Source organism: Staurois parvus, unplaced genomic scaffold, assembly GCF_062004578.1.
Source record: "Staurois parvus isolate SC_StPar_1 unplaced genomic scaffold, SC_StPar_1.0 ptg000445l, whole genome shotgun sequence".
Taxonomy (NCBI): domain Eukaryota; kingdom Metazoa; phylum Chordata; class Amphibia; order Anura; family Ranidae; genus Staurois; species Staurois parvus.
The window spans coordinates 42926-59103 of NW_028318241.1; the positions used below are offsets into that span (position 1 = coordinate 42926).

Sequence of the window (16178 nt, forward strand, 5' to 3'; positions counted from 1 at the left end):
CTTTCTGTTTTTATCCTGACCTTTTGATGTGAGCTGGCTGTATCATACTAAATCATTCCTGACTGGGCATTTGGGAAGGGGTTCCTGCTGCTTCTTCCACTAACCTGTGAAGGGGATATCACCGCTGCGGACCGATACTATCCTAAAAGGGGGGACCAGACAATGGACGGTCACTCTTGTTTTCTAACTGGCGTTTTTGCCCTTTGGGTCGCTTCAAGGAGGTGAGGGGGCAATTCAGCCATTTATGGATTATTTCCTACTGGTAGTCATGCATATTTAACTATATCACCTGCACTTTCTGAGTCGTTGGATTATTTGGTGTTTCACACACCTTTGAACTTTATTTCTCTGGACAATTTTTATGCGACACTTTAATAGTGTTTTTTTTTTATATCATTTTTTTGTGATATCAAAGTAATGTTTGATTTTATTTATTTTTTTGTTTTCTAATCACTGCACTTGTCACTACAGTGTATTGTGTGATATATTTAATCCCTCATTTAGGTATTCACTTATTTTTTTTTCACTACTTTTCACTTTTATTTGGATAATTTACAGCCTCTGTGGTAACCATTATTATCAATGCGATAATGGATCCCATATTTAGGGATTCACGTTTTTATGTTGATTATTATAGTTCATAATTATTGGAGTCCTATTAGGACTTTTTGACATACATTTTTGTTTATTTCTTTCCCTGGCGTTCCTTCATCTATACATTATCAATTCACTTTTTTGTCCCACTATGGATCCCACAGTTCACTTTATGATCTGTGAGTGATTGGTTTATTGTATTCACTGAATTGTACTGGTGGCATTTATTAGTCACTTATAGGTTTGGTATGAGCTATTTTTGGATGATTCAAACAGTTTGCTGTGCATTTTATTCTATTTTACTCATTTATTATGTTACATAATTTGTTTTTTTCATCTGATTTTTTTGGGGTAAGTTAGTGTGGGAGTACGGTAGTATTTGGGGTAGCGCTGCACCATTGATTTTATATTTTGCATAATATCCATTTGGTATATGGTTGTGTGTTAGCAGCCCCCTCCCCATAATTGTCATTAGTCTATTTTGAGTAGCGCAGGAGGTCCATATCGTTTTATAAGTCACTTTGAGTAACCACTCTAGACGCTGGAGTCTATGCCAGAGTCTCTATATATGCTATACTATTTGATTGTACCGATTGGGTGACCCTGAAGGAGGATCTTGTGTATCACAACTAGTTTTATTACTTTGAGCTCCAGGCTTCCCTGGGTGACTATGTTCCCTGAACTGTGAGGTACTGAAGCACTGCTCCCCAGCTTGTGAGGCTGGCATCTGTTATTATCACCCTCCATTGGTGTGGTAGAAACCATTTCACCATTGTCAAGGTTGGATTAGATATCCACTAAGCTTCCTTCCTTGGCTTGACAGACTCATAGGGAGGTGGAGAGGAGTGTGCTTGTTCCAGGCCAACATGATGTTGCATTAGAGAGGACCTGAATGGAATTGATTCAAGGGTATGACCTCAAATGAGGGCCAAACCTCTCATAGAGTCTCACTGAAGCATATCACTTTGATCTTAAGATCTAGGCATGAGATAGAATTTTGTTTTCTGTAAGAAACACCTTGGCCTGGACCGTATCCAACATGAGGCTTAAGTATTCTAGGCAAATGGAAGGTTGAAGAGAAAACTTTTGAAAGCCGATTTTCTAACCGGAAGCCTAAAGCATCTGAATAATGAAGTTGAAGGGGAGATGTGATCTTCTGAAGAAGGTACCGTTACCTGAATGCTCTGAGTACTTAGGGCTTAAAGAGGTACAAGCACGCGTTGTGAATACTCTGGGTGCAGCGAATAAGCCAAATGGCAGAACGACATATTGGAATTGTTTGTCTCTTACTGCCAAGCAAAGAAGGCCCTGATGTAGTGGGTAAATGGGAATATGTAGATAAGATTCTTGGACCAACTGAATCTACAAGCCTGGGACATCTGTGACCCATAGAAAGAAAGTCTAACTGTAACAGGAGGGAGGTGTGAAGAAGGGTTTGTGTTCCAAGTCTTGCCCTGAAAGGAAGCATTGAGTTTTGGCTTTGAAGATGAAGCTTAAGGAGAGTGATGGGGCAATCCTTTTTCAGGAAGTTTAGGAACCTTCAGTCACGATAAAAAAAAAATTTTCCTCCTGTGACATCTTTGATAAATTTGTCAAGTGCCTCACCCAACAGACATCCTTCTTAACAGGGCAGATGTGTGAAGAGACATTCTGCACATATGGACAGAAATTAGAGCCATCCTGGAAATGTTATAACTTGTTCTAGGGCATGGGTGCTCAACCTGTGGCCAACAATTCCAGCTGTTGCGGAACTACAAGTCTTATGAGGCATTGCAAGATTGACAGTTATAAGCATGACTCCCAAAGGCAGAGACATGCTGGGACTTGTAGTTCCACAACAGCTGGAGGGCCACAGGTTGAACACCCATGTTTTAGGGCACGGGTGTCAAACTGGCGGCCCTCTAGCTGTTGCCAAACTACAAGTCCCATGAGGAATTGCAAGATTGACAGTTACAAGCATGACTCCCAAAGACAGAGGCATGATGGGACTTGTAGTTTCACAACAGCTGGAGGGCCATCAGTTTTACACCCTCGTTCTAGGGCATCAACACAAAAATGCAAGAGAGGGCAGTGTCTGCAAGTGATCCACCAAGGTTTGATCCCAGAAGACAGGATCCAGCAGGTTCATAGCCTTCATTCAATTTGCTGTGGTCTGGCAAACAAAAATTGCACCAATTGCCAGTTGCAGAGCTGGGCCTGCACACTTAGAGAGCCTTTAAAAGTGTCTAACAGTTTCTGTTAGCAGAATCTTTAAATGAATTAATATATTGTATGGGTGCAGTAAGATGTTTGTTGGAGTCTGAGACAGCAGCATCTACTATTGAAACGGACCACTTTTTGTGAAATTTTTCCAGTGGAGAGAGTTCAGCAATAAACCTTTTTTCAGGGTTAACCTTATTGTCATAAATTGCCCATTCTCTCTCTCCATGAATGGGGAATATCTTTCTAGACTTAGCAGGTCTCTTAGTACCAAGAGGACATGGTGAAGATGGAAGATAATTGATTGTGAAGATGCTGATGCTTTTGTGCACAACAGAGCAGTACTATATTGCCAAAATATCAGGTTTAAATCTGTTAAAAATAAAAAATCTGATGTTATGAGGGTGCGAAACATCTTCCATGACTTCTTCTAACACTGCCTATGGGTCTTCTTTCCCCCCCCCATCCTCTAGAAAAGGTATTTCACTTTCCAACTTTGGCACAAATGGCAGGGGTGGAGAAGTAACTTGGCACTTTTGCGCTCTAGTCATTGATGGCCGTATTAAGGCATTTAGTTGCCCAAAAAAAAGTCTGATAGAGTTGCAGAAAAATCCTCCTTGGTCAGCTGGGGCACTTGTTGTGTTGTGTGCTGTTGTAGAGCTAGATCCGGATGCAGATACCAGTTTAAAAAAAAAAGAAAAAGTCCTGCTCCTGTACAAGGAAAGTGTCATCACTATGAGCAATTTTCTTTCCAAGCTTTCAGTAGAGAAAATATTCTGAACTGTTGCCAACGCAAAGCTGTGCCAGTGTCCAAGTACCTGAAGGTAGCAGCCTATAACCCAGGGTCGATGTAGATCCAGCCTATGTCCTGTACTGTACAATTGAGATAAAAACTTTAATCTGTTTTGAAAGATGGCAGGTTGATGTTTGTTAGATGCACCTTAAGTATGTTTCTGTCAATGGATGTTCACACAGCTAACATGCACACAACAAATGCTCCGATGAGAAATGGTTTACAGCAGCAGTAACCACAGAACCCTATAATGCACAATTGCCAACATAGTTCTGTTTATTGTTAACTTTTTTTGCTAAAAGCATAAGTTAACATTTGGAACATAAGGCAGTGATTGTATTCTTTACATATTTCAATAGTCATTGGTAAGGAATCTGGTATTATGAAATGTACACAGGAACATACTCTCTAACAGCATACATTATAAAGAAGTCTTTCAGGGCTCAGGAAAGAAAACATGGCAGAGAACAGGAAATAAAGAGCCATCATTCTGTCACTGCAGTCTCTGCTGCAACACTTCATTAATAGCTCTGTATGTTATCTTCTTTATACATATAAAAAGAAATCAATAAAAAAATGTTAATTATACAACCAGCATTTAAAATGTGCATTTTAAGAGAGAATGATGGAAATTTCAGATGCTTTATTTTTTTTACAGGAAGAGCAGGTTACATGCAGCTCATCAAAACTACCAGCATTCTTTGCAATCCATATATCAAAGACTTGGCAGAAAAGTCCTTCACTTGCACCCTAACACCAGTGAGATTCTGCTTCCATCAGGTAATCAGTTCCTATTCAGCAAACATAATAAATAAAAGCTGTAGCTCTTTTAACTGACCTTTTTTTTTTTTTTTTAATCAAAACCCATTTAAACCTCAGCAAAAGAGTGCTTCAGTAACCCAAATACCTGTGTGAGAAATCTTAGATGGAAGCTTCTCATTTTCAGACTCCAGGATAATGATGTAACTTGCAGTAAATCTACATAGGTTAAACTTCACTGACCCAGTGATAACCTGCAGCACAAGGAACAGAATAGCAGCTGCACACAAAGGAAATTTGTCGGGAAAGAAATACAGAAAGCTCCTGACAATGTTAGTTGTCGGTTGTCATGCTAATCATCTTGCCAGAATTCTGACTTCACTGGCTACATGGTGGAATATATAGATGGGGCACCAGACCCCAATTTGGTGCCCTAATTTGTAGTGTATGGCAGAATGTACAAGATAGAATACAGTCATTCATTAAGTAGCCCTTGCACATTAATAGAACTGAGGAGTTGTGGGTGAAAATCAAGAATAATTCAGAGTAGAAAGAGCACAACATTCAGTATCTGTGTACATATACTTGGTATTGGTGTCAGACGGCCAGGAAAATAATTTAACTAGACAGGCAGCAATGATAGCCTTTGCATTTCTCTTGTGACAGGTGTCCTTTCAGGATTCCAAGTGGAAACCCCTTTTGCTGGTCTGAAAACATGGCAGGATGAGAGGTTTGCCACTTCCCAAAAGCCCACATCTATATCATATAAAGAGATATCAGCTTACATTATCTTGACCATGCTGAAAACCATGGCTCCCATATATGTCTGGGTTCACATCTATGCAGGTTGCGTTCGATGCATTTTTTTCGAGCACATTGTGTTTTTTAAAATATGCTTTTGCCACATTTTGCGGGGTTTGGGCTAATGGGAAAGTATAACAGTTCAGTTCTGTTTGATGCAACTTTACATGCTCTGGCACTCAAGTAGCATTGATGTCGCATCAAAGTAGTGCAGGGACCCCTGTGTGTCCAAAATCACATTACGGTTAAGGGTAGCCTTTAACCCTTAAATGTGACTTTGGACACAAAGCTTCCTGCACTACTTTGATGCAACATTGATGCTACTTAAGTGCCAGAGAGTGAATAGACTCATGAACAGAACTGTCACTTTTCTATTACGGGAAAAAAAACGCATCAAAAAGGCAACAATTATATTTTTGGTGCAGGTCCATTGAAGTCTAATACGCGCAAAAAAGCAATCTGCTGCGGGGGAAAAATAAAATACCCTGACCCTTTCCAAAAAAAAACACTCTGGCTCAAACTGCACAGATGTGAACTAGACCCATAGGAAACCATGTTAAATACACTGTAGTGCGTTTGTGCAAAGTAGAAAACACATTGAAATCCGCATACATGTGAACCTAGGGTAAAGTGCTTCTTGCTCCCTATACTGTCTTCTATACACACTCTCGATGGAGGATAGCAATTTATCATGTGAATATTCAAGGCATGCTGTCACGGTTTTGCTAGAATAAAGTCTTAGCTGCTTTGTCTAGGTCTTGTGAAAAAGGGCACTATAAAGCCTTGTACCTATATGTAACACTTATTTACAATAGATAGTTAACAGTCATATATTAAGGCTCTTAAAAAAGAATGTAAGACATTGCTAAAGAGGCTATCCAGGAAAGATAATCGTTTCCACTTACTAAAGGTGCAGCTCAGTGATTTAAACACTATTACCTTCCACCAGGAGAGCCAGGGAGGCTGAGATGATGGGTGGGCTGGTTATTAGGAGAGGCACTGACATAGGTTTCTCAGTTCTAGTAGGGTCATGCACCATTCCCTAGCAGTCTTCAGAGGTCACAAAGCTCTTTAAGGACTTATCTCTACTGGGGAAACATATTCAACACTTGAAATGCTTATAAAACACCTCCCATTCAGCCATTTGCAAACATTGTTTTGAACATGTGTTCACCACACTTGGGTTGGGAAGTTGGAAGGTGCTCTATGTTGCTCCTTCTGTGAGTGCTGTGCCTTTCAACACTTTGTCACGGTTATTGAGTATTACAGGGCAGAACAAAATGCCAGAAACCATACTGTTTGCCACCAGTGAAGTCAAGCCCAAGTAGAAAACTAATGAACTGACAACTATAAATCACAACAGTATAGGAGGAAAGATCATTTGCAATTCTCTTCCTTGCAGATCTACCGATCACTTCCAAAACACCCCAGAAGCATCTGTATGTCTTGTATAGAAGTTCTAGACTGTTCCAACTAGATGTAAAAAACAATGGCAGCACACCTACCCTAAGAATCAGGCTTTTAATCTGGCCCTGTGTGATTCTGCATTTGTTCCTGAAGAAATTTAGGGAGTGGTTTTAGCCTCTGTTTAATTCTTCAAAAACATTTAAAGAGAACACACCAGGAGAAAGGAGGTAGAGGTCTCAATGCTGGCAGTACTCAGACCCTGTCATCCTTCCAAACATGGAGCAAATGGAAATGCTTTACACCAAGTTTGGTTTTCGAGAGCCTTTGCAGCATTGAAACTGGGATAAACCTCTTTTCCAGAAAGAGGACAGTGGTAAAGTGCATTGTTAGTAGCCTGAGTCTTTAACAGGGCATTGATACAAAATCAGTAAAACAAAAATAAGCAACAACACATTCATAGGGGCAAAGAAAAGATTTAAAAATGTTAACACTTAAAAACTTTCCCTTCTAGCAGATTCTTGAATGTTGAGCACTTCCTCTGCCTGCCCCAACTGAACAGAGAATATGGCAAAATTCACACTTTCCCTGAATATGAATAGTAAAGCATAGACCTGCCCCACAAATATTCTAACTTTGTTAAGTATACCATTAATCACATTTTATCCCATCCACTACAATCTCAAAATGTTCATTACAAATATCCTCAAAGCCAGTGTTCCTTACTCTGGGAATTTCTCAAACTGCATCTCTGGATTAGGAAGAAAAGAGAAATTTCTCTAATGGTACTATAAAAACAAACACACACAAACACATGAGGGTTAACCCTTCCCTACTGTATCCAAATATTAAAAAATTGCTTATACATTCTCTTTAAGCAAAGCAAAGCGCAGTTGTGTGAACTTGTGTTCACTTTAAACTACCAATCTTGTGGAGAGAATTTAAAAAACAGACCTCCACCGTCATGATTTGATGTTTCAAGTGAACACATGAACAAAGCAAAGCCCTTAACTCAGCTACACACTTCTGACTGATAGCAGCAAACTCTATGAACCTAATTAACAGATCAGACTGGCCTTCAGACTTCCACAGAGAGAAGCAGTAACAGTCCTTCTGCAATGCTTCTAGAGCCTGGGGGTCTAATCAACAAATATGGCTGCCTGCAGGCACACAGATATTTACAGTATACAAATAAACACAAAAAGCCATCCAAAAGATAATTTGCATTAAATTGATCACATTAACATATGTTTCTAAGAAACTCTAAAACGGGTCATAGATTCCCTTAAAGTTGTCACACTGGGATTTTTTTCTTCCTTTGAAGTAATTGCCTAAATAGTTGGTAGATTAATAACATTGCTTGTCCTGGAAAATACACACAGCCCGGGAGTCAGAAAATGGCAGCTTCAATCTCAAACTTCTCATACAGCCATTTACAGAATGAACATTTTCCTTTAGGATATGTAAACATGCCACCCACTCCATGTTTGCTAAAGTCCACATTTACCACCACTGACCTCCCCAGTGCCTTGATATCCAAAGTACGCCTCTGTGCATGTTAGGACTCTTGAATGCACAATTTCTTTAATAGCTTGGATCTACAAGCAAGACATCGCCTTACATTGGCTAGAGAACAGTACTGGAATTTTATCTTCTTTGTGGTTTAGTGGTAAAACAGGTTTACCACTCAGCTCCCATTAGATTTTAAAATTTTGAAGCTTGCGGTGTTTGAAAAAGGCTGCTGTAAATATTATACATTTTCATGGCTCATTTCCTATCAAACAGGGTGCCTTCAGGTTTCTTTAGGGATGCCTTGCCTAAAAATTGCCAAAAAATACAAGCCAGCAGGTGGATCAAGCCTGCCTTTTAGTTACACAAAGTCACAGGTTTTCATTGTGCACTATTACAACTTTCTAGACGACGGCATCCTAACCACCAATGATGTCATCAGGTGATGAGGACATTGGGCAACTGCACAGCATCCTTTTCCCCTCCCTGCCCCTCTCTGTCAACAAAGGGGTCACATTAGATGAATGAGGGAGAGAAACTGAGGGAGAAGAGAAACAATGGAATACTAGTCAGAACCAGTGTGCAAACATGTATTTGCTTTGGAAGAATAAATCACCTCTAATGTTGGGTGTCTTACATGTGCAGATGTTGCTGCATTCTGTAAAACTATTAGTTTAGTTTTTACACTTTGTAATGGGTGCCTCGAGATTGTGCAAAATTTTAAAGGGTGCCTAAAGATTGTGCAACATTTTAAAAGGTGCCTTGACTGAAAAAAAAGGTTGAGAAACACAGATTTATAGCAATCAGCCATAAATTTATGACCACCCACCTAATATTGAGCAGGTCCCCATTTTGGCAACAAAACAGCCTTGACCCATCGAGGTGTGGACTCCACCAGACCTCTAAAGTCATGCGGTGGTATCTGGCACCAAGCTGTAAGTAGAAGATTCTTCAAGTCCTGTAAATTGAGCATCTGTGGGATGAACTGGAAAAACAAGTCTAATCCATGCAATTAGATTGAGGTCTGGAAAACTTGGATTTTAAGTCAACACCTCAAACTCGTTGAGGTGTTCCTCAAACCATTCTTGAAACATTTTTTCAGTGTGGCAGGGCGCATTATCCTGCTGAAAGAGGCCACTGCCATCAGGGAAAACCATTTCCATGAAGGGTATACTTGTCAGACACAATGATTAGGTAGGTGGTACATGTGAAGTAACCATATGAATGGCAGGACCCTAGGCTTCCCAACAAAAAACATTCCCCAAAGCATCGCACTGCCTCCGCTAGCTTGCCTTCTTCCTATATTGCATCCTGGTACCATCTCTTCCCCAGGTAAGCGATGCACATGCACCCAGCCATCCACACAATGTAAAGGAAAACATGATTCATTAGACCAGGCCACCTTCTTCCATTGCTCTATGGTCCATTTCTGATGCTCACATGCCCATTGTAGGCACTTTTGGTTATGGACACGGGTCAGCATGGGAACTCTGACAAGTCTGCAGCCCCATACACAACAAATGACGATGCCCATTTTTTTCAGTTTCAACACATCTTCAGGGAAAACATGTTTACTTGGTGCCTAACCCACTTTCAGAAACCATTGTAATGAGATGATCAATGTTATTCACTTAAGCTGTCAGTGGTGTGCTGCAGAGTTAATTTTGTCCTTATGATGGAGTGAAAACATTTCATCGTCCAATTAACATCCACACTACATCACTGTGCCCCAAATCACAAACCTCAGGCCAAAGATTTCCATGGACAGAGTAAAGGTAATAATTATGGCTGCCTGGTTTGCCAACAGGGGTAAACAGAGGCACCCACAAAGCAAAGTACAAATGCCTCAGCTGTCAATTGATAAAGTCCATAATCCACTGCAAGTTTGCATTAGCAGTTCTTGGTTGCACAGCAATATAGCATAATCCTGGCCACACATCTTACATCACAACCTCTTTCAGATTTATCGCCACATGCAATAAAGGTCTTAACAATGCATATACATTTTATTGTTAGTAAGGCTCTGCTCTTGTACTACATAACTGTTGGTAAATCTAAAGAATATTATACAAACATCTTTACTGAAATCTATGTTGTGTGAAGTTATGGCTTAAGGCTACCCATACATGCCTCAATTTAAAAAAATTCCTACATTCGTGCTAAAAAGTGTGGATGGAGAAATCCCTCATCAGCTATTGTATTCAAGACAGCCATAACACCAGTGGCGACCTCAGTACCATAAAAATGACTGCATCTCATAGGCCACAGACACTGTTTGCTTGATAATTTTACACCTGGCTCAGTCGATTTTTAATTAGGTTTTTATTGAAGCCAAGTGGTGTTGACAGACACACAGGACTTGAATTTCTGAAGATTCAATGTTGCAGACAGCTGGCCACACAATCAGATTTGATTTGATCTAAGACTTGCCAACAACTATGTAACACAAATATCTACCTAATTAGTTATAAACTGAAAGCACTGTTCTTGTTCTACAAAGTCTGAGGATGGCCATACTTCAACACTTTGCTTAGATCTGATCAAAGCTTACTAACATCTAAGTAGTGAACTCCCACCAATAAATCGAATACATTATTTAGGTGGGCTCTCACCTGTTGGTAAATCTTAACTAGATTGTACAATCAGGCTGCAACACGTGTGACCAGTTGAAGACATTTTACACTTAATAGTGCCCTGAAGACACATCTTAATACAGCTACAGCTCCTAGGTCCAGTAACCCTTGGGAGAAGGTGGCATCATTTCCTGTGATAATGTCAGACTAGCGGAGACGTCTTCTTGTGAGCACTGGAGCCCAATGCTGCTCAACTCTAGTAATATTAAGATAAAACACAATGTAACAAAATGCCATCATTACCAGGCCTTGCACTTGGATGTATGGAGCCAAGTCTTAACCACTTCAAGTCCAGACACTTTCACCCCCTTCCAGTCCAGGACAATTTTCAGCTTTCAGTGCTATCACACTTTGAATGACAATTGCACGATCATGCAACACTGTACCCAAATGAATTTTTTAGCATTTTTTTTTGAGACAGATAAAACTTTATTTTGGTGGTATTTATTCACTGGGATTTTTATTTTTTTTGCTATAGTAGTGAAAAAGTCCAAAAATTTTGAAAAAAAGTGTTTCTTATAAAATTTTGCAAATATTATTTCTTCATAAATCTTGGCCAAAATTTATTCAGTTATCTTTTAGTAAAAAAACAAAAAACAAATTAGTTTGTAAAAATCTTTTTTTAAACATTAAAATTTGATTATATTTTTTTTTTATTTTTATATACTGCCACCCTAGTAGTACAGTGTCACCATAGTGACACTGTACTACCTGTGGAGGGTGATGAAGATTTTTTTTTTTTTTACACTGATTGCTTTTACAGCCTTTATGGGTTTAAAAGCAATCATTTCTCCTCTCTGGCTGCATTCTTGCAGCCATTGAGAGATACTGTGTGAGCTGTGATTGGTCACAGCTTGTCACATGATACAAGGCTGTTGTGAATAGCCTTGTACCATGTGACCTCTGTAATCATTCACACATTTCACACATAGTAAGCAATGTCAGAAGTGACATCTTGCTTACGACTCATGTGATCACTGATTGGCCAATCAGTGAACACAAGATCGGGACCTCACACAGAGGTCCCATACAACGATCGGTGTTCCACTGTGTCCAGAGGACACAGCAGGCATCGGATCGTGGTGCTGCGCGCTCCCAGGGAGCGGGGAGGCCGTTTATAGACAGCCACCCGCCCCTGCACTGCTCCCGTCTGGCCGTTTATATACATGGGCCGGACGGAAAGTGGTCAAAGCAGTAGTAAACTTATATATATATATATATATATATATATGGAACGCCCCGTCCCTCCCCGATCACGACAGTGTTCCAAATTGACCGCACAATCAGTGCAGTATGTATGCTCCACTGATGTTGCCCGCTGCTACAACTGTGGATATCTCCTACATGGCGCATGCTTAGAAGTTCACAGTACCTACAGGTAAGCCTTATTATAGACTTACCTATAAGTACAAGCGGAATTTACTACCTCTTTAAAGTAGAATTCCAAGATCCAAACTTATCAATCAGTCAGTCTAGTTCCCTCCGGCCCGTTTAGTTTTTCAGTTTAAATTATTGCTATTTAATGTATGAATACCTGTACAATAATTAAGTTATGACCATTACGTGACCCAGCTCCCTGTAGCATTTACTTGTGTATTGCAGGTCGGTGGGGGTGGGGGCTGAAATAGCTCCCACATGTTACAGCGCTGTCACTCTGAGACTGTCTATCACCATTGACATTATAGCTGCCAGTGACTGAGCAGGGAAAAGTAGTGTATGGGCATAGCAAAGCATGGTCCCTCTGAGTGATACCCCTTGCCTCCCTTACACACATTACTTGTAAGCAAAGCATATTGATGACACCCCCCTGTACACCAGGGGGTATGTTCTTAATGACCTGACTAGGCAGGTACAGCCTGAAAGATAGAGTCCCTGTCACCACACCATTCATTTCAACAACAATCTTCCCATAAGAATATATGCACATTTAACATGTGGGCCGGTCATTTACCTGCACAACCCTCCCTTGTGTAGGCACACAAAATCTCTGAGATTGCTGCTGGGCACTGCCAGCTTGCATGTCATGTCAGCAGATTCAATGCGGTCACTCAAATGATACTCTACACTGTTTGTTGTCACTCCTTCCAAGGTGCTACATAAGAGGCTACGTAGGGAGGTAAGGGGAGGGGGAGCTGGGCCAGCACAGAAAGTCCCAAAAGAGAAGAGGGCTATGAAATGCAAGAAGGGAGGAGACTGTGCTAAGGAAACAATTCTTCTGAAGTTGTCACACTAGCCACTTTAGAGACACATTGCAAATATAAATTTTGAATGGAAAGGAAATCCAAAGCAAGTATTTAAATTACTTTACTTTTTTCAGTGCTTTAACCTGCAATTTTTGAAGCTAGTGACAGGATCTCTAAGTGGTCATTAACATGCAGAGAGGTTTGGAGGCACACAGAATGGAGGAGCAGTGGAGGGCATGTATGTGCCATGCTATTTTGCACCCAGGACTGAATAAAACAAAGAGGAGCTACTGAAGCAAGGCTAGAATTGGGCTTTAAGCAGACCCTTCTAAATATTGTGAATACTCCGTTACCCTCCAATGAGTGGTAAATGAACCAGAGGATACATTTTCCTTTCTAGAGCCAGTATCTACAGTCGTAAAATGTTCTAGTTCCCAAAATAACTTTTTTCACATCAACATTATATGCTGAAGACCCAAAACCCTGGACTGCATACTCCTGCCAGCAGATTGTACACCTCCGTAGACCTCCAAAATTTGTGCTACATATTTACTGCCTGGTACTTTAATAGAGCCACATGTTCCCTACTGCTTTTATACAGGGTCATCTGTGTATGCTCATATGGCACATCCTAAAACTGAAAACAACACAGATGTTATAAATTATTTTACATAGAGGAACAAGGAATAGTTTTATTATTAAGTTAAGGCTGTGCATACTGGAAAAAAAAACAAAAAAAAATAAAAGAAAAAACAAGTCAGTATCGCCTTGATAAAAGGCACGCAGGAGGTGTGCACAGCTAATCCATGTAATATCGCTATCTGTACAATCACGGATGAAATGCAGGCATGCAAATAGCTTAAAACCACACAGTCCCTTTCTGCAGCATGATGAAATCTCATAATGAAAACAAAACAAAAAAAATGGTGTATACCCTTTAGTACACAGTATTAAACATATTTATTTAAAAAAAATTAAAAAACAAAAAAAAACAAACAGAACAAAAACAGACAAACATTGAGAACTAAAACATGAATAAATGAAGGAATCTGGACAAAGTGCCTTGCAGCCCCTAATTCATAGGTTTGTGCTGTCTGGGATTGACGCTTGCCTAGACGTCAGTGTAGTGGTCAGCCCAAAACAGGAATCCATTCAAGTGACAGAGGAGGACATTTCCACTGACAGTATAAAAGTGTACTTAATGTTTCAAGTAATTGGGTTCATACGGCCACAGTTTGAGAAGAAGGTTATTTTACAGTAGAAAGTTCTTAAGGTGATCCTTCATTAAAACCTTTATTTAAAGGGCTCGGGGCCTCTTGGGGTTTATTTGTTTGCTGGCCTGCTCCTCTTCTTGTAAAGCAGCTCGGAATGACTTCACTTTATCTTTAAAAGGAGAAAAACAAACAGCATTAGCAAGCAGCATGTGGATTAAAAGGGTTGATAAACGAAGGGAAAATAGGCTGTAACTTTGCAAAGTAGTTCTCTATAGACCTGGGGTCTCCAGCTATTCAAAGGGCCAGTTTCCTATCCTTCAGACCTTAGGGGGGCTGGATTTTGGCCAGTAGTAGGAGTAGAAAAAGTCCTAGGACTGGCATAAGTGAGAATAAACCTGGCCTCAGGGTTGGTGGAGAAGGAATAGTGCCCCATCATTGGTATTAGTGGAAACAATAATGCCCCGGGGACATGACCTTAAACTAACTGGAGGAAAGTTCAAAACCAAATCCCTGAAAGTACTATTTTACTGAAAGAGTAGTTGATGCTTGTAATAACCTTCCAGCAGAGGTAGTGAGCCAGTCAACAGTAAATAGCTTCAAACATTTTTGGGATAAGCAGAGATCTATACCAAGACAAAAGTTAAAAAACAAAACAAACAAACGGACAGTCTTAATGAACCACTCTGTCTTTCTGCCATCACTTTTCTATGTTTCTATGTACCTTTGGTATTAGTGGGAGGAATAATACCCCATCATTGGTGTCAGTGGCAGAAAGTATGCCCCACTGTTAGTGGGTGAATAGTGCCCCAAAGGCCGGATAAAGGCTAGCAAAGGGCCACAGTTTGGAGGCCACTGCTCTACAGCTTAGTGACTGGAGGTGAAGCTCTGCTGGTTTCCATCATCCAATTATGTGCTAGCAAAAGAGCATTGCATTTGCATGTGATTGGGTATGCCTTGCAAAGAAAAATTTTAACACATTCACCATTCTCTGGAGCAAATTCCCTTGCAAAATGAACATCCCATTTGCCTTTAGTAAATCAACGTGCAAATGTTTGAGATATTTGCACAGCAATTTGTTTTTGTTGTTGTTTTTTTGTAACAAACAGACCCCTAAATGTTATAAGCAGCATGAATTTTACTGTAATTGAAGGCATTTTTAGGAAATCCTTCTGTAGTACACATTCAGTCTTTTCCACCTCGAGGCCTAACTTTTATACAGCACATGCGTTTTAGTTCCAGTTTTCCAACACTGTGCACAATGCCATAGCTGCTGACCTGATCAATAGGTATACAAAAAGTGTGCTCAATCTCACACTCCAAGCACTGAGACTGAGCTGTTATTGACAGCTCCTTGTCTCATACTAATGATCAGGAGCCAGGAGAACAGGCTCTCTGTCACATGATGCCTGTGACTATCTATCATAGTGTTCATTCACTCTATAGCCTGCCTCTGTATTGTTTTTCTTTAGAGTAGAGCAAAGGTCTCCAAACTTTCCAAACAAAGGGCCAGTTTACTATCCTTCAGCCTTTAGGGGGGCCGGATTGTGGCCATCTGGGGTAGAAAGTCTCAGGGCCAACATTAGTGAGAGTAAACAAGGTCTCAGGTGTGGTGTTTAGTTGCATAGTGCCCCATCATTGCTATCACTGGAAGGAATATTGGCCCATCATTGATGTTGGTGGATGGAATAGGGCCCCATCATTGATATTAGTGAGAAGAATAGTGTCCCATTGCTGGTGTCAGTTGGTGAATTATGCCCCACTTTTGGTGTCAGTGTTAGGAATAGGGCCGTAAGGGCAGGATAAAGGCTAGCAAAGGGTCACATCCGGCCCTTGGGCCACAGTTTGGAGACTACCAGTGTAGAAGAAAAGATTCATGGGGGGAATTCAATAAAACTGCTGCACCACTTATTTGCTTTTATAAATGTGTTGTGCCCAATTCAAAAAAAATGTCTGCAACAGTTTTGATTTTGACAGCGACCCATGCACCAAATTTAGGTAGTTCTAATTTGTTCTACTTCTCTGCTGTGATGCACAACACCACACAACACACCTGCTCTAAAATTCAAAAAGTATAAGCAGTTTGTATCTT

The 16178-nt window shown here is 40.3% G+C and overlaps 1 protein-coding gene across 4 annotated transcripts in view; it reads right to left on the reverse strand.

Moving 5' to 3' along the window:
* Positions 1–3839: 3839 nt before the first annotated feature.
* The window catches only part of KIF2A (kinesin family member 2A), a 121811-nt gene continuing 109472 nt past the window's right edge, over positions 3840–16178 (reverse strand). For all 4 annotated transcript variants that reach the window (XM_089688045.1, XM_089688044.1, XM_089688047.1 and 1 more), the window contains one exon: positions 3840–14258. In XM_089688045.1, the coding sequence (XP_089544171.1) occupies positions 14173–14258 (86 nt within the window). In that variant the 3' untranslated portion in view covers positions 3840–14172. The remainder of the gene's footprint in view (positions 14259–16178) is intronic.